The sequence below is a fragment of the Gymnodraco acuticeps genome, unplaced genomic scaffold (assembly GCF_902827175.1).
Source record: "Gymnodraco acuticeps unplaced genomic scaffold, fGymAcu1.1, whole genome shotgun sequence".
In the NCBI taxonomy this organism is placed as follows: Eukaryota; Metazoa; Chordata; class Actinopteri; order Perciformes; family Bathydraconidae; genus Gymnodraco; species Gymnodraco acuticeps.
Window position 1 is genome coordinate 1,560,099 of NW_022990341.1, and position 21,968 is coordinate 1,582,066.

The window sequence follows — 21,968 nt, forward strand, 5'->3', positions numbered from 1 at the left end:
CTTTAAAGATGTGCAACAGACAACAAAGGACAACAGAAAAGTGGGATAAATTGTTGTTGTCATTTATCACATGACATCGGTGTTTACTTTGCTACGACAACCAAACTACCTTAAGGGTCCCGCCTACCAAGCTCATAGTCATTGGTCGAAGAGATAGATGGCGCTCTGTGATTGGTTAACATTGTTACAATTGTGACACTTTAAACAAGTTTGTATGCACGCCTAAACGATCTGTGTTGTTATGGACTTGAGTCACATCTGTAAAAGTACGTCAAAGTTATTATTCTTTTATACATATTTCATCTGAAATGGTCTATAAACACGCTCGACTATCCAAAGTATCGCTTGTTGGAGATGTCACTGCTATTTTCTAAATGCCTGCCAAAGGTTAACTGAGTAAAAGCTAAATTTAACGTCACTGTAAAAGCTACACAAAGCATTTACAAGTGTCTTTAAAGGATTGAGCTGCCAGCTGTTTGTTCTTGTCTGTCGGTTTTAAGGTTCGAAATTAAATATTAGTGCTTAACGTTAGTGTTGTGAAACTATTGTTGATGTTTTCAAACTGTTGAAACCTAACGTAGCTAAGTTAGCCGTTAGCTAAACAAAAACGTAACGTAAAGTGCGTTAGCTAACGTAACTACAGTGTGAATGCTGAAGTATTCAAATGCAGGTTTTTCCAGTATTTTGCCACTTTTATAACGTTGTATTAAGAAGGCATACAACATATTTTACATGCTTTGTTTACTTCCTCATAGCTAACTAACAGGAGTGTTCAGCAGGAGGAGGACACAGTAACATTTTGCACATACTATCCAGTCACATTCCTCTCTGAATGTTATAATTTTTTGTGTAGTTTATCAGAGGTATTGACTTATGGTATACATAGTTTATGGACTAGAGGACTTTATGTACAAGTAGGGGTGAAAGAAGTACTCAGATCTTGTACTTGAGTAGAAGTAGAAGTACCAGAGTAGGAATACTATGTTACAGGTAAAAGTCCTGTATTCAAAATGTTACTTACTGTAAGTAAAAGTACAAAATAGCGTCAAAATCAAGTACTTATTATGGAAATAATATACATATAATTACATAATTATATTTCGTAATAATACATATATGTTTTGATTCTAATTATGTATGCATTATTATGTTTATCATAGCTGGTGGTGGTGGAACTAATTAAATTATTTTTGTACTGCTGGGTAGTTTGGGAATTAAGTCCAGGTGTAACTAACGTCTTATTTAAGTGTTCATATCATTCATCCTATCTTCACAGTAACTAAAGGGATTACATAAATGTAGTGGAGTACAAGTACCTCAACATTGTACTTAAGTATAGTACTTGAGTAAATGTACTTAGTTACTTTACAACACTGTCTGTGTACAAGTCAAAAACATACAAATAATTCCTATATTGTGAATAATGATTTTATTTGAAAGCATTCACGTCCTCTCACACAATGTGTAGTTATATAAAAGTATGGGGATTGTACGTTTTGTTGCAAATATTTCTCCTGTGGGTTCAAAAGTATATTTGGTCAGACTTTATGGAGGATATATCCTGTGTCTTTAAGTTTTTATCAGGTCTGTAACTATTTCTCTATTCTTACTGTAATCACATGTGCACACGCCTCCATTTGGGACCATTACTCTCCAGTCTTCAAAATATATTTCTGTGGCTATCATCCGTTGATTTTGCAGTTTTAAAATCATTTAAATGATGTTTTTAGTTATTATAGTCTGCGTCACTGAATGTTATAAAAACAAAAGTGCATCGTTGACGGATTGGAATACAGGATTACAGTTGAAAAATGTGTGAAGTGACATTTAGTATACTGTCATACACGATGATAATTTCAGAGGATGAGCATCATAGGAGGACATTACATTTGAAGCATCAGTTTGCACGTACTACTTTAAAGCAGATGTGTGTCTCTGTAGTTGGCGTAAAGAAGTGGAATTCTTTGCCGAATGATTTAAAGGGCTGTAAGGCATTTTTTATGTTTAAGAAAATGTATAAAGAAAGTGTAATTAGATAATATGAAGTTGACTTTTGATTGTGTTCTGGTTTTATGTTGCAGTATTTGTAAGCAACTGTGACTGAAAGAATATTGCTTTGTTTTTACTTTTTAATGGTTATTTCTATATTTTTTTGTTGTTATAATTTTTTTGTAAGAAGGGGCAGGTCCAATATTAATTAATTTAATTAATATAAAAAAATAATAAGATTTTCTTCTCCCTGCTCCTTTCCACCATGCGCTATGAAAAAAATAAATATATAAGTGTACGTGTTTTGTAAAGTGTACATCTTGTTTTAAAATAACTGCCATGTGTGGAATAAACATATAAATAAATAAAATAAAATGTAATTTCTGATCATGGGACCTCTCATTAAAGTGTGCCCATGCTCATAAATTGCAGCCACAAGAGAGTACAGTAGATTTCGGAGCGTTCGTGTCCAGCTTTTGTTCCTGACCGTGTCTGATTCTCTGATTCAGCAGACTGGGTGTGACCCTGTGACCCCGCGAGCGGTGGGGCCATGGCTGCTGGGGCGACAGTCGGGGAGAGCCAACTACAGAGGATTATCAGAGATCTGCACGGTAGGCCAGCTTTATGTGTGTGTGTGTGTGTGTGTGTGTGTGTGTGTGTGTGTGTGTGTGTGTGTGTGTGTGTGTGGTGTGTGTGTGTGTGTGTGTGTGTGTGTGTGTGTGTGTGTGTGTGTGTGTGTGTCTGTGTGTGTCTGTGAATGAATAGATTGGCTGCAGTCAGATATTTGCAGCTGACATGGTGTGACTGGAGAGAGGTGAAAGAAGATTCATAATCACTAGACCTGATTTCAACTTCAATTCTAAGCAAAATCTTTCGCCTGGAACTATCTGACCTTTCCTGGATGTCAAGTTATTCGAGAAAGTGTGCGTCTGAGCTCATGTCGCTGTAAAAGGGTGTGGTGGAGGGTCTGTCAGCATGCAGTGTGACAGAGAGTTCATACTGAGGATACACCCATCACAGGTGTCCTTCCAGTTTTTGCGATGGATACGAGGCAAGTGGTTGATTTGCAGACTAGTTGTCCTTAATAGTGTAAAACATTTGAGATGTATGCACTATGGCTGTTTGTGTGTAAGCAAAGTGTACAAAGATGGGACAATATTACAGTGATGCAATTCTATTAATTTCCTCTGACTCTGTTTTGGGCCACGTGACTTTAGGTTTATTCTAAGGAAATAACAATTGTCTGTCTTTTTGTTTCTCTCCGTCTTCCCTTCCCTAATATACTGTATTTATCACTTCCTTTCATTTTTTAATAAGCATTATGTCTTTGCCTCTTGTATGTCTTCACCAGGGTGAATCTACATGCATACTGTTTGTATACATACTGTGTTATTAATGACTGACCTTTGTTTCTTGTTTAAACTATGTGAACTTCAGATGCTGTTGCTGAGCTTGCAAAAGAGTACAGGGAAAGTGGGGAGCCAATCACAGATGACAGTACCAACCTGCACAAGTTATCCTACAAACTGGAATACTTACTACAGGTGGGATTCAGCTTTAATTGTCAGACATGACATGACTTACTTAGGGAAGTTGTTATTAATAACTATATTAATATATATATGCCTAAAAAATGACATACATTCAACTTCAGTTTTTAATTCCAACTGTTTCTATATATGTGTTCACCTTTCAGTTTGACCAGAAGGAGAAGGCCACATTTCTTGGTACAAAGAAGGATTATTGGGAGTACTTCACTGACTGCCTGGCCAAAATCAAAGGAGCCAATGATGGGATCCGCTTTGTCAAATCCATCCCTGAGGTAGGAAGACACCATAGACATGACAGAAGTGCACACGCACAAAAAGCCTGTTGTGTAACTTTTTTTGCGTTGTATTCAGAGCTTCTAATATGCTAGGCCCAAAACACACCCAATAAATCAATTGAAGTATTGGAGCTAATGTGTTTCAACCTTGTAACTCTAACATATAGAAACAATTAGTTGTCACATGTTAAGTTTTTTCCCCGTTTTGTTTTAATAGATTTGTTAGAAGAAATGTGTAGATGACGTTGATGTGCAGTTAGTCTATGAAGTTATGTGAAAAAATGTCTTCTTCTGCTTTAGCTGAAGACATCTCTGGGGAAAGGACGGGCGTTTATCCGTTACTCCCTCGTACATCAGCGCCTGGCCGACACTCTGCAGCAGTGCCTGATGAACCAGAGAGTCACCAGGTAAATGATATGGGAGCAATTTAGTCCCTTTTTAGAAAAATAGAACAGCATTTGTTTTTGCATCACGGTGAAACAGCTTTACGGCCCGTCCACACGTGCGTTGAAAGCTTCACCATTCACTTTGAATGGGGTGACGTCACTTTTCGCCGAACTGCATTGCGGGAAGCGACGCGGAGCTTTGCTGGCGTGGCTCTCTGCAAAAGTTGAGCAATGTTCAACTTTTGAAGCCTCGGCAGAAGCGTCAGCCAATCGAATCATATGCCAGTACAAGCTCTAGCCAATCAAACCGCTGCTTGTGTGTGAGGGGCGGGAGATTCATGTGATTGGTTGTTGGTTGAGTTTCAGACACGCCCGCCGGCAAGCTTCAATGCACGCCGCTATGTGGACGGGCCGTTACAATAAATTGCATTTCATTTACCAGAACATGTTCTGTTCAGTTTGATTAGATCAATTCCCCTTTCTTTTAAAGTACTAGTCAGTCGTAGAGAGTAGCTGTAGAGAGGAGAGTGTTGAATATTAAAAAACATAACAAAGAAGAATTGAGTTCCTGTTTTCAATCACATTTTTGATGTCAGATTGTAGAGTTCTGCAGTTTTAGTATTGTGCCATAAAATACACAACTAAAAGGGAACATCTTAATCTTAAAGAGGCACACAGCTGATATTTGGTGCCTTTCTTGATCGAGAAGAAAATGTTGTCAAAAAATGTGACGAAAGATCCTTTTTTAGCCACTATCCTTGTTTCTTATCGTTTGGGTATTACCTACTGTGACCTCTTTCTACCCTCTTCCCACAGTGACTGGTATTATGCACGGAGCCCCTTCTTGAAGCCCCATCTGAGTGTTGACATAATCAATCACTTGTACGAGCTCAATGAGGTCCAGTTTGATGTGGCTTCCAGAGGTCACGATCTTGATGCCTCCTGGCCAACTTTTGCAAGGTAAGGGTAGCAAAATCATAGAGAAATAAAACAGAAATTCATCTCAAAAGTTAAACTGCCGCTGAGGAACAAGATAGCGAATTGTATCCAGGAATGATCCAAGTCCAGACAAGATGGCAGTTTCGTACATTTTTTAATCCAATATCATCCGAAAGTACTACGTTTACAATGTGTTCCCTGTGCCTTTGTTTCACCCTGGTAAAAAACGATATGCCTACTGATGCGCTACTCCCACCATCTCCTGTCTCCAATATATACAATTATTAGGTGCCCGAATCACCAAGTGCCCAAAGATGCCTTCATAATAAAAGCATTCTGTTATTTCTTGCACTATGTTTGTTGGTTTTATCTGTTTTAGGTCCTATATATATTCATGTTGCATTGCTGGAGGAGCCTGGGACTTGCCATATCTACACTAGCTACTGTGCATATGACAATAAAGCCTTAAATCTTGAATCTAATACATTTTCTATAAACAAAAACAGCAAGAACATTTATGTTTAACTATTAAATAATATTAAAGCAATATATACTGTAGCTCAGACAGTAAATAATGACACAAAACTTAAAAAGGAGGTAAAAGTACAACAATATCTACAAAATGATTACAGGTGTGTACAAGCCTTCCTATAAACCACCTTTGGAGTACAGTATTATATTTATTTTCTAATCAACAGGAGGACACTGGGAAACTCACCTGGCCACACGTGGAAACCACCCAGTCGCAGTTCCAGTATGAACAGTCTGGCCAGCACCTACTCCCAGGTAACACTCAAACTACATCCTGTCATTTCCTAAAGTAACAGACAGAGAATCAGCACTTTTGAAACAGGGCTGAAACAGAGGGGATTATGGGTAATGCTGCAATGATCTGTTTGATGTTTGGAGCCAAACACTTCAGAGACATGTTTTGTATATATCTGAGACCTATCATATAATGATGAAAAACAGTATAATAGGGGACCTTTAAAATACATGATGTTCATCTCTCTCCTTCTCGTCCTTCCTTGTTGTTAGCAAGCCCACGAGTTCCCCTCCAGCCCTGACTATGGTCAGAATCTGCTCAATGACCTGAACGAATCCTGCACAGAAGAGGCCAGCACAGCTGAAGACCTTCGCCTGGAGCTGGACCAATCAGAGCTGAAGCAGCGAGGGCTCCTAGATAAAGTGCAGCAGCTGGGCGAGGAGGCTGCTGAGCTCAGGGATGTAGTGGTGCAGCTCCAGAGTCAGCTGGATGTGTCCCTCGCTGCCCAAGAGGAGCAACAGGGCTTGCAGGGAGATCTGAATGCTCTGCAGGGAAGAGAAGAGGCCCTTTCCAGAGAAGTGGAAGCACTCAGGACTGGGGGAAAAGCTGAACAACAACTGCTCCAGGAAAAGCTGGCAGCTGCTGAGGGGAAGAACATAGAGCTCCTAGCCAAATTAGACAGCGTGCTGAGTGAAAAGGGCCAGCAGGCAACCAGTCACTTTGATTCAGCTCAAAAGATCCATGAGTTACTGGACAGATTGAAGGAGGCAGAGAGAGGGAAGATGGATGCTGTAGCTGAGGCAGATGAGAAGAAGAGACAGGCAGAAAGGCTAGAGGAAGAGCTGACACTGAAGGAAGCAGCAGCAACGCGTGGCGAAACAAAACTAGAAGCATTGGTAACATCTGCATCTGAGGAGAAGGCAAAGTTGCAGGTGAAAGTGGAGGAACAGTGCAGCGCTCTTGATAAGCTGCAGGGGGCTTTGACAGTGAGAGAGAAGGAGACAAGCAACCTCCAAAGACAACTGCAGGACCTCCAAAGATCCCTAGAGGAGAAGGAGAAGGACATGGAGGAGGTGAAGGAGAGGGCACAGCAAGACAAAGAGGAAATGCAGAAGAAGTCTAATGGTTTAGGATCAGAAGTCACTGCCCTTAAGGGGAAGCTAAAGGAGAAAGACGCACAGCTAGAATCCAAGCACCAAAGCCTGATCACAGAGAGAGACAAACTGACCAATAACCTTGTTGAGCTGGAGGGAAACGTCAAAGGACAAGCAGCGAAGATAGAAGAATACAAGACTCAGTGTGGCAACTTAATAGAGCTAAATAAGAAATTGCTAAAAACAGAAAAGAGAAACGAGGGGATGAAGAAGGAGATGGTAGAAAACAGAAAAGTGACCGAGACTGAATTAGCTGCTCTGAGAGCTTCTGAGAAACAGCTTCGTGGCCAGATGGACGACACCAAGATGACGGTGGATGAAAAGGAGAAGCATCTGCGTGAGGAGAACCGCCAGCTGGATGAGAGTCTGCAGAGAGCCAACATGGCCGCAAAGCATCTGGAGCAGGAGAACCAGAGTGTGAGGGAGGAGCAGGACACTGTGAAAGCAGCTCTCAGCCGTATGCAAGCCGCCCTGAAGAGTGTTCACGCGCAGATCGGAGAGTTGGAGAAAAACTTAGGAGTCTCGCGTAAGAACGAAACCACCCTTCAAGAACAGCTCGAAGCCAAAAAGGCGCAACTAGAACATAAAGAGAAGAGTCTTGTTGAGCTGCAGTCCAGGTTGGAATCTCTTGAAACCAGGGAGAAGGAGCTGGAGATCGCCAAATCTGACGCAGAAGCAGTTTGTGCTAAGCAGACAAAAACGATTGAAAGGGTTACCTCGGAGAAGCGAGTGATGGAGACATCTCAGCTGGAGAGGAGCGCGGTGCAAGTGAAGGAGAACCAGGAAGAGACGGGGAAACTTGAAGGCCAATTGGAGGTGTGCATGAAGGACGTGTCCAGGCTGCAAGCAGAGACTCTGGACCTCAGGGTGCGGGTACAGAGATCTGAGGAAGAAAAAATGAAATCACAAGCACAACTGGAGGTGACGGAGGCCCAGAGAGATGAGCTCCGGACTCTGACCGAGCATCTCAAAGCCCAGACTGAGGCACTGAATCAAAAGCATGTAACAGAGCTAGTGGACTGCAAGAAGAAAGAGGGGGTTCTCATTGAACAGCGTGATAAAGAAGTAGCCGCCTGTGCAGAGTTGTCCATCTCTGCAGCGGCCATCCGCGAAGAGCTGTCCAAACTCAAGGCAGAAAACAGCCGGCTATCCTCAGAGAACGGCGAGATACGAGAGGGTCTGCACAGAGCGAACACTGAGATGGCAGAGCTTGGGATCACCATCTGTAAGCTGGGTGCAGAAAAGGAGGAGGCTAGAGAGCACTGGGCCGGGGACGCCGCCAGGATCCAGGAGATGGAGAAAGAGGTGGAGCGACTAGAAGAGAGCATGGCAGAGCTGCAGCGGGAGAATGCCAGACTAAGAGAGGAGCTGACAGAGAAGGAGAAACTTCCAGAGAGTATCATGGAGCTCAAGAAGCAGCTGGACAACGCCAAAAACCAAATGCAGAGCGTCAAGGAGGAGGTGGAGGCCGCCAAGTTCCACCTGAGCTCTGAGAGCATGAGTCATCAGGTCCAGATGAAGGTGAGTCGGTCAGAAGCGAGTCAGCTGCAGCAGGCAGGTTTTTTATTTCGGGTGTCTGTGGCCAAGTATTAGGGTTCAACTCTTTAGCTGGCAGAGCATTTCAGACAATGTCATCCCCTCTATCTCCCCCTATCAACACATATTTCCATAAAGGCGCTCTGGCCCAAAGAATTGCATGACAATGTCAGTGAAGGTGGTCAAGCATTTTAAAAAGTGTATTCCCAAACGCTGTGTAACAACATTAACACTCACTACTGGGCAAGCCTATTCTTTGCACTAGTTATCAATCAATCAATGTTTATTTATATAGCCCAATATCACAAATGTTACATTTGTCTCAGTGGACTTCACAGTGTGTACAGAATATCAGTATGACAATACGACACCCTCGGTCCTTAGAGCCTCACATCGTACAAGGAAAAGCTTCCAGAGAAAAACCCCACAGTTTAAAGGGAACATGGGAGAAACCTCAGGGAGAGCAACAGAGGAGGGATCCCTCTCCCAGGACGGACAGACGTGCAATAGATGCCGTGTGTAAATCGAAGAGATAATACATTTACAACATAGGTAGACCAAATGTTTGGAAATGCATGTCTATAATAAGAAGATGTATCAACGAGGATGTCAACAATCCTGTGGGAGCCATCAGGGAAGTAGTATGATGAGAGTCAGGCAGGACCACAGTGACAGGTTCAGCCACGACTCGAAGTCCAGGACTCAAATCCAGAACTCAGGATAGATGATCCAGTGTCCTGGATAGTTATTAGTTTATTGGCTCCATTCACACCTGACATTACCTTGTAATCTGTATCTGAGTTTGTTAACTAACTGGGCAATGACATCCAATCCATGGGTCTTTGCATTTACACCTGTTATCTAAATTAGTTTTATGGCTTGATTGTACCCACAATGTGATCATACATCAATATGCAAATGAGTGAGGCGGAGCAGGCTGACTTGTGAGTCCCAGGTTAAGGGAAGCAATTCCACACAAGGACGTCAGTTGTCTCTAAATCACTTTGCCAGAGAAGAGAGTCCCTTGCGAACCAGATACAAATCACATGTAAATGCCAGGTGTACAAAGTAGTGCTCAAAATATCCATATCCGTGACCTCTTGAGATCGCAATGTCACTCCAACACTTTATTCCCGAATAAAATATCCTAACTTTTGGATAGATTGTTATGTAATTGTGTACAGACATTCATATCCCCCATAATATCAATGATTCCCATGCTTTTGATCAAGCCCCATACTTGGTTTATGACCAAAAGTCAAACTCAGGAATCAGAAATCCTTTATTAGTCCCACAGCGGGGAAATGTAAACGAATGACATCAGCCTCAGCTGCATTGTGTGTTTGCTAATTAACAAACCTTAGCATGCAAACCCTCTCAATTATGTGAGGGTACATCAGAATCAGAATCAGAAAGGGGTTTATTGCCAGGTAGGTTCACACATACGAGGAATTTGACTTGATGTCGTGGTGCATACATAACATAGCATCAATACTGTATGTAAGCATTACATTCTTGTTTTTCAGAGCGTTAATGAGCAGCTGGACGCGGTGAAAGGCCAGCTGCGGGAGGAGACGAGGAGTGTGTCCAGCCTGCAGGACAAAGTGTCTGAGATAGAGGTTTGTGTCTTTCAACCATCAAATACAGTGATGTATAATAATAATAATAATAATCTCGATTATTTGGGTCAATAATTGATATCACGATTATTAAAAACGATTATCCATTTACTTTGAAAACATCAATTTATTGGAGAAAAAAGATTTGAACAGTATCTTTTTAACAGTTGATTACCCTGAACTTTAAGTATAATTTACGACGGAGTATTAGGGCCCCACTTAGAAGAAAAAAAACAGAGAGATTTCGAGAATAAAGTCGTAATATTACAAGAATAAAGTCATAGTTACGAGAATAAAGTAATAATTACGAGATTAAAGTCGTAGTTTAATAAGTGACTTGAGAAGCGGGCTTGGAGGAGATTGTCTCCTTTCTGCAGGAGGAAATGGCTGGTTCTGGCCGACTACATTACATTACATTGCATTTAGCTGACGCTTTTATCCAAAGCGACTTACAATAAGTGCATTCGACCAACAAGATACAACCTTGAAGAAAACAGAATCATATAAGTACATCAGGTTTCATAGAGCTAAAACATTTCAAGTGCTACTCAACTGGCTTTAGATAAGCCAGTCCTTTATTAGTATATAAGTGCTTTGTTAATAGTTCTATTGCCCGAAGTGGAGTCGAAAGAGATGAGTTTTCAGTTTGCGCCGGAAGATGTGTAAGCTATCTGCTGTCCTGATGTCAATGGGGAGCTCATTCCGATTCCACTACAAGGCTATCGTTCGACTACTTCTGGATCCAAAGCCTTGATTACAAGTCTCATCGTTTCTTGTGAAACAACAAATCCCCTTTGAACAGCTCGTAGATGTAACCAACGATAGCCTTGTAGTCGGCCAGAACCAGCCATTTCCTCCTTCAGAAAGGAGACAATCTCCTCCAAGTCCGTTTGGTTCTTTCTTCGAAATAATAGACATAGTTTCTTACACAACCTTTTCAAAGTTCTAATACTTATGATAATCTGATGCTGATGTGCCAAAAGATTAAGTATTTCGTTATTTGAGAAACCTAAACTAAAGTACTACTTCACAAGATGCTCCACATTCCTCATTTTATTGCAGGACGCTCCTGTTGTCTCCTTCTCAAGTCATTTATGAAACTACGACTTTAAACTCGTAATTATGACTTTACTCTCGTAATATTACGACTTTATTCTCGTAACTATGACTTTATTCTCGAAATCTCTCTGTTTTTTTTCTTCTAAGTGTGGCCCTAATACTCCATCGTAATAATTCAACTGAAAAAAAAAAAAGATTATTAAAAATAAATAAAAAAAGTAATAATAAAAAAAAATCATTTTATTTTGATTACATTGTTTTCGTAATCGTTGCAAGCCATAATCGTAATATCGCGATTAAAATACGATTAATTGAGCAGCCCTACTATCTACTACCTAAGTAAATACATGGTGACGGAAGAATGTGTTCTTTAATCTTTGCAAAGGAGAAACATGTCATATAAAACTAGAGTATCATTTGAAAGAAACAAAAGTGGGATGTACTGACTTCTAGTCTAAAGACAAACATGGGTCACGCAGTCAAAAGTGCAACGTCCTCCAGTATACATAACCTGGAGCAACAGCAGCTTTATCATAAGTGGATTTACAGGGATGGAGAAAAGTTACACACCACAAGGGACATCATTACAGAAACATGGTTTGTTTAATACTCATCAACAGGAGGTGATTATATGACTTTTTTCAGGTTGTTTTTGTATATCGATTGATTTCTTTGATTGCATTAGGTAGATTTGAAACAGCAGTGTAATACGATTATAATTTTGATTTGTGATTAACTTGATTGTTGGATTTAATTGACTCTGGGTCACTCCAGGGAATGTTATCTAAAAATGTTTTAATCACATGTTTTGATATATAATATACTTCAATATATATATGAGCAAAACTTAATTATTTTTAGGACTCCTACAATTTAATTAAACCCAGCCGTGTTCAAAAGAACCAATTCAAGAACAACAATGGAACTTAAATTATTGAGATTAATGTACTAATTTGACATTCTTATGCATGTTCTTATAATGTTTTTAAAGGCTTTGAATGAGCAGTACCTGAACCTAACTGGCGAGAGAGACGCTCACATCACACAGACACAAACAACCATCCGTGAGAGTGAGAGCGAGATTCAGCAGCTGAGGGATGCTGTAACCAGGTGCGTTTATTTCCAGTCATACCTATAAGTATCACCTTGGTTAAAAAAAAAAAACGAGCTACAGAATCATTTTCTTTGCATGTGTTTCTCCTCAGCGCTGAAGAAGCACACTTGGCTGCGCAAAAGCTCTGCGAGGATTTGAGGCAGAAACTCATCACAACAGAAGCCGACAGAGCAAACCAGAGCATGAAGATGACTGCAGAGATCGATGACCTCAACAGGACGAAGGGCAACCTTGGAGAGCGGCTCATCGAGCTGATAAGGTACGACCTTTCTCTGTCACAGCTGCGTTTCTTCATGAATAAAGGGGTTAAAGGTCATGTTCTCGTTGGATGTCTACCTCCTACAGTTGCTGCCTGCTCTTTGATAGGTGTGTGTGTTTTTGAATAGTTTCTTCCAGTATGAGTATCTCTCATGTTGTTATATTTGACAATGATGGGGGAAAATAAGATCTGAGAAGCAGAGGCCAACATGACAGGGGAAGTGGAACATATTCTTCATTGTTATCTCAAAAGCGATTGAGCGAGTGATACTGTGTAAGGGATGAAACACAAATTCAGTGATTACAGTCAACTCCTTTGGGAGGTGCACACAGGATGTAAGCCTTTCATTGTTCAATAGGAGGCACACCTTCATTGTTGTACCAAGAATATACAACGTGTGAAATGACATGGATATTTGAAAGGAAAAATAGTTCAGTCAAAGTGCATATAACACATCAAATGGGCTCAGTCTTCAAATAAATGGGAAGCATACCATATAAACCACAGATAACACCACAAGGTTAATTATGTTTTATATTTAATATTATAATATCATGTCGAATGTTCTTCCTAAAACAGGATGGAATTAGATTTTGTTGCTGTCGATATTATTTTCTGATTTATGAAGTGATAGACAGACACAACATTCCCTTTGTAAAAACATATGACTTCTATTTGCCAAGAAAATTAAACAGCACTTTTTTGTCCTGGCTTTGTCCAATGTTCAGATATCTGTTCTGTTGCAAATTTACAAATATTTTATAACAAAAGATACCTTTTTTGTTCATTTTAACATTTCAGAATACTTGTTATACAAACAAAGATGTTCAGGAATCAATTGTGAAAGTTTCATTGTGTTTCCTTTCAGTTCAAATGATAATGTCCCCCCTTAAGACAGCAGTCAATGACACTCAACTTGCATTTGTCTTTTTGTGCAATACCAGGGACAAAGATGCTCTGTGGCAGAAGTCAGACGCTCTGGAGTTTGAGCAGAAAATGCGAGCAGAGGAGCACTGGTGGTCCGATAAAGAGACCACCAACTGCCTCGACTGCAAGGGCCAATTCACCTGGTGGCTGCGCAGACATCACTGCAGGTGGGCTTCAGTGGGCCTTAGGTTGCTCCTTTTTAAAGATCACCTATTATACAAAATCCACTTCTTCACGTCTCTTCTCCATCAGCATGTGTTCCCTCTGTGGAAAGAGACTCTGAAAGTCTCAGGAAAAAAGATTCTCTCTCTTTTTGTCCTGATCCATTTCTATAAAAACCTGTCTGAAAATGAGCTGATCAGATTTTTGGCCACTTTATGATGTCATAACGATGTTTTGGCTTGTGTAACCATTAGCCAATCACCAACCAAGGTGACCCCCCCCACCTTATCACCTGAATCTCCTCCTAGAGCACCATTGTGTTCTTTGTAACTGTCGTTAAAAAGAACCCGAAGTCATGGACGTTCGGGTCGTGGCTGAACCTGTCTCTGCGGTCCTGCCTTGGGTCTGGTCATGCTGCTTCCCTGATGGCTCTCACAGGATTATAGCTGACATCCTCGTGGATTCATCTTCTTATTACAGACACATGCATTTCCTAACATTCGGTCTATATGCTGTAAAATGTATTATCTCTTCGATTTACACACGGCATCTATTGCACGTCTGTCCGTCCTGAGAGAGGGATCCCTCCTCTGTTGCTCTCCCTGAGGTTTCTCCCATGTTCCCTTTAAACTGTGGGTTTTCTCTGGAAGTTTTTCCTTGTACGACGTGAGGGTCTAAGGACAGAGGGTGTCGTTTTTCTCATACTGATATTCTGAACAATCTGTGCTGTTGTATTTGCTGTAAAGTGTCTCTACTATAGGCTATTTTTATTTTATGTACAGCGCTTTGGCTCGACCAAAAATCGTTTATAAATGTGCTATATAAATAAAACTTGATTTGATTTGATTTTAACCAAATCTCTCTCAGAGGGGCGTGGGGAGGGGCTCCTTATTTTCATCTAAAGTAACAGACAGAGAATCAGCACTTTTGAAACAGGGCTGAAACAGAGGGGATTATGGGATGCTACAATGATCTGTTTGGTGTTTGGAGCCAAACACTTCAGAGAAATGTTTGTATATATCTGAGACCTGTAATATATTGATGACAAACAGTATAATAGGGGACCTTTAAACTACGTGAATGTCTGAAACGGATTAAAACCCTTTCTCTCTCAGGCTTTGTGGTCGGATCTTCTGCTACTACTGCAGCAACAACTTTGTGCTGACTAAGCACAGCGGGAAGAAGGAGCGCTGCTGCAGGGACTGCTACAACCAGCACAGCGCGGTGGTGGAGAGGTTCACAGAGGCGGAGCTGAGTCCTTCAGACACTCAGCCCCCCCCACCCTTAGCTGGACCCCAGCCCCCTCCAGAACCAGCCCCGTATAAACCCACTCCCAGGGTCACAGGTGAGAGGCAAGCTGGGGAGAAAACACATGCTAACCTGACCACTGCACACTTAACTTAAAGGTAGCACCCACAAGTGGATTGCTGTGGTTCTCAGGCCGTGTGTAGCCAGTTAACTGGGAAGCAGAAGTGGAAAGACTAACTTCTTCATAAAGAGGAACAAGGATAGAAGTATTTGCCGTAGGATTCTTGTTTAGTAGACAAAACGGGAAGATGGTGACATTTCAATTCTGACAGGAGGCTATTTAACTTTCATTCTAAATAAAGGAAAGCTGCAAAATGTTACAGTACATGTGTTTGTAGGGGCCCATTATCAGACGTTCATTTAGGATGGTTTAAAGGTCACCTATTATGCAAAATCCACTTTCTCATGTCTTTTATATATAAATATGTGTCACCTCTGTCGAAAGAGATTCTGAAAAAAATATTCGCTCTCTTTGTCGTATTAAGTAACAGACCCAGAATCAGCACTTTTGAAACAGGGCTGAAACAGAGGGGTTTATGGGATGCTACAATGATCTGTTTGGTGTTTGGAGCCAAACACTTCAGAAACATGTTTTGTATATATCTGAGACCTGTAATATATTGATGAAAAACAGTATAATAGGGACTTTTAATGTATACTGTACATGCACAATGTATTTTGTGTGCTTCTAAGACTATACCATGAGAATATGTAGTGGTCCAACAGTAATTGATATATTCTTGTTTCTTCCAGTTTCAGACCCCAGCCCAAAATCTGATGACGGGGTTTTTGACATAATCACAGAAGAGGAAGTGAACGGCGTCTACGACAGTGACAACGTGTCCCAGACCACAGGGGGCTCTCTGGAGGGAGATCAGGAGCCACGGCCCCCAGGAGCGCTGGATATGTGAGTGTCGTATTTATGTAGGGTCAGAAAACTGAGACCTGGTTCAGCCGGTGTCTCTGTCCTGAGGTCAGATCCCTCACTTTGATATACTACAGCAACTTAGTACTGATTTCAGGTTTACACTCACAGATAACATCCAGACCTATATAGCCAATAGGCGCATTCACACCGCAGTACTTTTCCCACAAAGGTTCATGAGAACTTAGTTCATGAGAACTCTTTAGTTCTCATGAACTAAGTTCATATCGCGTTCACACCGGAATAAGTCCCTGAGGGAGGATTAGGCAAATGAAGCCGCTGACGTCACTTCTTCTTCTTCTGCTTTGGCAGGCCGCAAACAACTTCACGGCGTATACTGCCGCCCAAAGTCCCCGGCCGGAAGTCGGTCCCGGAGTTGGGGACTGGCTTCAGTAGAAGCTGCTGGGACTCCCAGCAGCTTCTACTGAAGCCTTCCGAGTAAATCGCCAGAACCCCGACACCTCCTCATCTCCACCGCTCCCATGTTTTCTTTTGTGTTGCCATAAGTTAGTCTCTATGTTTGTGCGCTGGGCTAATGCTAATAATGCTAATGCGAGGATAATAAAATGGCGGCTTCACAAAACTTTTTTGGAGTTTTACGGGGCGTGGTTTGCAATCCGCCCAGCCAATCAGACATAGGAACCTTTTTCTCCCACGAAAGTCTGAAAAGGGGGTAAAAAAGGTTCTGATGAACTAATTTTAGTTCCGGCTCTTTTTGGTGTGAACGCGACATTTCGGAACTATATCGGAACTAAAGTGGGAAAAGTACTGCGGTGTGAACTGCACCAAGCAGTGTGACATCTACACACAGTACATTCATTAAGTGTGTGTCTATGACTAATCAGAGCCTGTAAAATCCCAAATACTGCGTGAAGCTCTGGATGATCTTAGAATATAAAAAATACAATGGTTTCATGAGAAATGTAATTAGGTTTCAAATCTTACTTTGCTTATAAAGCAGACACACAACAAGGCTTTCTTCCAGGCTGTTTTCACCTTAACTTCTTGACCTTTCAAAGTAGGACATTGGGAACTGAATTAGTTCCTTATTATTGATAATATAAAATCAATGTGTCCATTATCATTCAGTTTTAAACAACAACAGATCAGTGCCTTTGCTTCTTGCAACTTCAGGGTGGAAGGAAGATGCAGAAGTATGGATGTGTTACTGTTAGGTTGTTCATTTGATTGAAATATAACATGTTTATGCGGAAGTACTCAATGCGGTAACCCTTAAATATGTGAACAAAACATTTACAAAGATGTACCTCGGAGATAACTGGGAGCACGGTGAGGTAACATTAAATTAACTTGTGCTTAGATTGAACTCACTTTAAGGCAAAATAATTTGTTAAGCATAAAGTAAATGGGATCAAATCTACAAAAATGCATATTCTTCTTTAAATGCATCAATATGAATCTGTAGTTTATCCCCAAGACAGCAATACCTATCCTGCCTAGTGCCTACATCAGGATGCTTTCTATTTTTGTAGTTAAATTATTATTATAGCTCTGAATCATTACCGTTGAAGAGTTATTTGCATTAAAAAGTATATATATCACTCATGTGTTTTGCAGAGGCACCGGAGATGTGACCCCTGATAACCCTGAAGACCATGTTCCCACTGTTCAGGATACAGAAATCAACATTCTCAAATCCGGAGAAGTCACGTGAGTCTTGGCTTCTGGTTTAAAGTGTGTAACTCATGAGAGACTCGGTTTAAATGCCACTGAAAACTCATTTGAAATGGTGTTCTTATTGCAGGATGGCTGTCCCTCTCAGCATTGACGATATTTCTGGGTTTGGTGAAGGTTCCCGGGAGCTCTTCATCAAATCCAGCTGTTACAGTGTAATCACTGTTGCCGTGGGTGACCGTGGGCCAACCATCAGCTGGGTGTTTTCCTCGGAGCCTAAGAGCATCTCCTTCAGTGTCGTTTACAGGGAATCAGCTGATGTTCATGTGGAACAGTCAAAGGTAGACGTCAAAGATAAATGTGTTGTCTTGTACTCCTGCTCATCCATTCAAATGGCAGTTGCTTCAAAACAGACTCAAAAGCTATTTACAGACACAAAGGATTGACCCTGTGTCTTAGGAGACCCCTGCAGTGTTTTGCTATTTGCTTGATCTTTCAAATATCACTGACGGAGGAAAACCCCCTGCAGGTTTTCAGTGTTGCTCAGCAGGTTAAGGTACACATCCTGCGCTTTAAATGTCAGGGTTTGTAATGAACAACCTTTGGTTTCATAAACTTCTCCTTCTACTCATGTCAATATTTACTTAATATATTTACCTTTGATATATAATATAAATATAATTCAAAATGAGTTGGAATTAACAATATATTACATTTAAGAACATATTATATTCTGCAAATGAGCCACATTTATCACTTAGTCAATTGATAGAAAATAGTTTTTTGTGCAAAAATACCAAATATTTGATTTGTTCCTCAAATATTTGTTGATTTATTTTTTATTTTGAATTGTTGACAGGACTATTTGAAAACGGTCAAATTATGAACATTTCCCACTTTACTGATTTGTATAGATTTTTTTTTCATTTCCAGTTTGACTGACAAAAATGCTATTAATGCATTTTATTGCATTTATTTTTGTATATATAAAAACAACTTAAAGAATGATATTGCACACTTTCAAGTTCATATTTGTATGTTGTGTCTCTACAGTGACATGTCTCCATGCTTTAATGTTCAAAAAGCCCTTTATTTTTCTCATACTGCCTGTGCTGCAGCACCTCTTTTCACCCTCTGTCTGAAACCAGAGCCCAGTCTGCTCTGATTGGTTATCTGGCCGGCTCTGTTGTGATTGGTCAACCGCTTAGAGATTTCCCGCCCCTTAGCGTGTCACGTACAATGTGTTGAAGCGCTAACCAATGTCAAACATAAACATTGTTTGCACAGCATATTATTAAAACGAGAATAGAGTATTATAGATAAATAGGCTGGTGAGGCGAGAGTTGTTAGACAGAATGTTTTTATCTGAACATTGAGTTTCACTTCATGCCGATGTTTCTGTTCTTCTCTCAGGTCCTGATTCCTCTGACTCGCTGCAATTCCCATAAAGAGACAATTCAGGGACAGCTGAAAGTCCGAAACGCCGGCCTCTACACACTCATCTTTGACAACTCCTACTCACGGTACATCTCCTCTGCCCCGATTCTTCCTCTCAGGGGGAGAAGCAGCGTGCGAAATACGATTAACACCTGAGCCCCCCTGAAAGCCTCAACAGCAACATTTGAGGGGGGTCTCAAATTATAATATGTATTTGTCACTTACAATGGTCACTAAAATGTTTTTAAGCTTACTATGTCCAGTATTCATAATTCATCATCGATCTCTGCAGTCATCTTCATGCTCTGGTTTGCTCTGTCGGCTTCTGTTGTGATGAGTTTCTGCCTCAAATCCTCGCAGAGCTTTTGCGCAGCCAAGTGTGCTTCTTCAGCGCTGAGGAGAAACACATGCAAAGAAAATGATTCTGTAGCTCGTTTTTTTTTAACCAAGGTGATACATTCATAATTCAACATTTATTCACAAAGATCTTCTGTTTTGGCTGGCAAAAGCCTTTCCTCGCATAGAATGGAAAACAGACGGCTCTTTAACGGTCGCGTATTCATTCATATGAACGTCAGAATATAGAATTATTTGACGGCACCCCATGAAGACGCCAGACGGCGCCCCGGTTGAGAAACGCTGCTATAGTCTACTGATTGTCTTGGCTTGCATCCATGGAATATTGTATAGGCCTACTGCATATTGAGAAATCTTCGACGGGTATATTGAGCAACAAACGGGAGATGGGGACCCCCACGATTATTGACGGGTATTTCGCACACTGGGGAGAAGCATATTAATTATAGAAATGCATTAACTTTGATGATTAATTCTGATCGGAAACCCTCTTTCTACAGGTTTATCTCCAAGAAGGTCTTCTACCATCTGACCATGGAGAGACCCATCATCTACGATGGAAGTGACTCCCCTGAACATGGATGATATAAAGGATCTCAAAGATGGCAAATTCAGACAGTTTCTAATTAATAGGAATTTATTTTACCTCTTTTTCTCCAAAATTGTTTTTACCCAAGTATTTTATGCCTCCATTTTTGATTGTGTTATTTAAGTCTGTGGTCTTATTGTTTTTAGGTGTCCCCATGTTTTAACTGTGGCCTAAGTGAGGTGTTGTCAACAAGATGGAAACAGGAAGACAAATGTTTTAGTGTGTTTTTATAGATGTCCACCAAGTAATATACAATATGTACTCCAAGTTTGGTTAGCTTTTGGTTTCGTTTGAGACGTTTTGTCTTCCTTTTATTTTTGTCAGTCTTACTATTGATCTCTCTTTTCCCAAACATCATGTTAGGGAATGCAGTAGTATCATTACTTCATTAGTATAAGTATTTATTGGCAAAATACCCAAGACATATTTTATTTTAATTGACAAAGTACGGTCAGTTGTTGTGCAATCTTTTAAATCAAAGAATTCAAAGCAGAAAGGTGCAGACAAAAGGTTTGCCCCTGGCTTTATTAATGACCCTGTCTGAACACGTTTGCACGTTGCTAGCGCAGGAATATACAAAACTAGACCCGGAAAATTACAATATCTGTTTTATAAGAAACCGTATAAACTTTGTGCAGATCTCAGGAGTGGGACATTGAAGTGTCCTCTATTTGTAGCATGTCCTTATTTTTAATGTTTTTGAGAAAGAGAAAGAAGAAAAACTGCCATCTTACTTTCTGTGTCAGGAGAATACAAATCAGCTTTCTCCATCCAGCTTATAGGACCTCATTAATGACTGGTGTCATTACAATGATCACTAAAAGTATATTAAAAACTGTCAGCTAATCAGCTACTGTACTTCTAAAGTGCCTATTATCTCTGATGGCCAGGGATTACTTTGCTTTTGTAGCATCGACATAAAACATGACACTTGGTACGAGTTGATACCATTCTGTAAAAACGTAATCAGTGACATTCAAATCACAAATCAGCATTTATTTTAAGTTTGACTTTCATTTGGATTCTATTGTAATCCCGGGCATCTTGTTTAGGAAACCCTCTTCAATGTACTCTCGATGATCAAATGGCTTTTATTATGTTTTAATGTTTCTTTTAAAGCAAAGTAATGAGAAAAAAATGATCCAGCTCAATCCGTACACTACTTAAAAAAGCAAGGGCTAATCTCTCTGCTGATGAAATCTTTTCTAGCTTCATAGTAAGATCTCTTATATTTTTAATGGGTATATATTTGTGCAATTTCTATGCAAAGGCTCATATTTTCATTACAGAGCTGCACTTTGTGATCATTACTTTACAATTTGTTACAAACAATACTGAATCTGTTAAGTGTACAGTATCTTTGTCAGATTTTTCTACTTGCCGATCTTGAAGGATCATTTTTGAAGAAGTGTAATATGCATGAATCATAACTACAGGCACTCAGTGTGACTAATAGATCTGTCAAACATCCAGTAAACATGAATAAAATGTGAGATTGATGACGCCGACATCCACTAATCTGTCTCGTTAAGTGTGTGACATCTGGAACGACGGAACGAGATATATCCAGAATAATACTCGGTGAATATGATTCGTTTGTGTGAGCTTATGCCAGAGCCTGTTCTGCTAATGATCTCAGAGTAAGCCACATTTATCACTTAGTCAATTGAAAAATGCCAAATATTTGATTTGTTCCCGTTTCTCAAATATTTGTTGAATTTTTTGTTTGTAAATGTGACTTTTGAATTGTTGACAGGACTATTTGAAAACGGTAAAACATTATGGACATTTTCCACCTTACTGATTTGGATATATTTTTGTTTTTATCTATCAAATTATAATTTACAGTTTGACTGACAAAAATGATGAATGCATTTTATTGCATTTATTATGATACAAATACAACTTCAATAATTATATTGCACACTTTCAGGTTCATATTTGTATTTAGTGTCTCTACTGTGACATGTATCCATGCTTTA

General features: G+C 40.2%; 1 protein-coding gene across 2 annotated transcripts; it reads left to right on the forward strand.

Annotated features, from left to right (window-relative positions):
* The first annotated feature begins 198 nt into the window (after positions 1-198).
* fyco1a (FYVE and coiled-coil domain autophagy adaptor 1a) lies at positions 199-21,500 on the forward strand. Of its 2 annotated transcripts, none has more exons than XM_034223544.1 (18): positions 199-266; positions 2,499-2,600; positions 3,427-3,533; positions 3,686-3,811; positions 4,115-4,221; positions 5,017-5,160; positions 5,838-5,925; positions 6,178-8,580; positions 10,122-10,214; positions 12,265-12,383; positions 12,479-12,646; positions 13,591-13,740; positions 14,851-15,080; positions 15,797-15,950; positions 17,547-17,639; positions 17,734-17,944; positions 19,017-19,126; positions 19,898-21,500. In XM_034223544.1, exons 2-18 carry the CDS (start codon positions 2,540-2,542, stop codon positions 19,980-19,982), a joined length of 4,449 nt encoding a protein of 1,482 aa, XP_034079435.1. In that variant the 5' UTR covers positions 199-266; positions 2,499-2,539; the 3' UTR covers positions 19,983-21,500. The 2 variants fall into 2 exon arrangements, with proteins under 2 accessions (XP_034079435.1, XP_034079436.1); XM_034223545.1 differs by having other exon boundaries at positions 212-266; positions 2,502-2,600.
* The last annotated feature ends 468 nt before the right edge of the window (positions 21,501-21,968 follow it).

Coding starts and splice junctions, on each gene's coding strand:
- fyco1a (XM_034223544.1), top strand. CDS start 2,540: ATGGCTGCTGGGGCGACAGTCGGGGAGAGCCAACTACAGAGGATTATC. Junction 10,215..12,264: donor ACAAAGTGTCTGAGATAGAG/GTTTGTGTCTTT, acceptor ATGTTTTTAAAG/GCTTTGAATGAGCAGTACCT. Junction 13,741..14,850: donor CTGCGCAGACATCACTGCAG/GTGGGCTTCAGT, acceptor TTTCTCTCTCAG/GCTTTGTGGTCGGATCTTCT.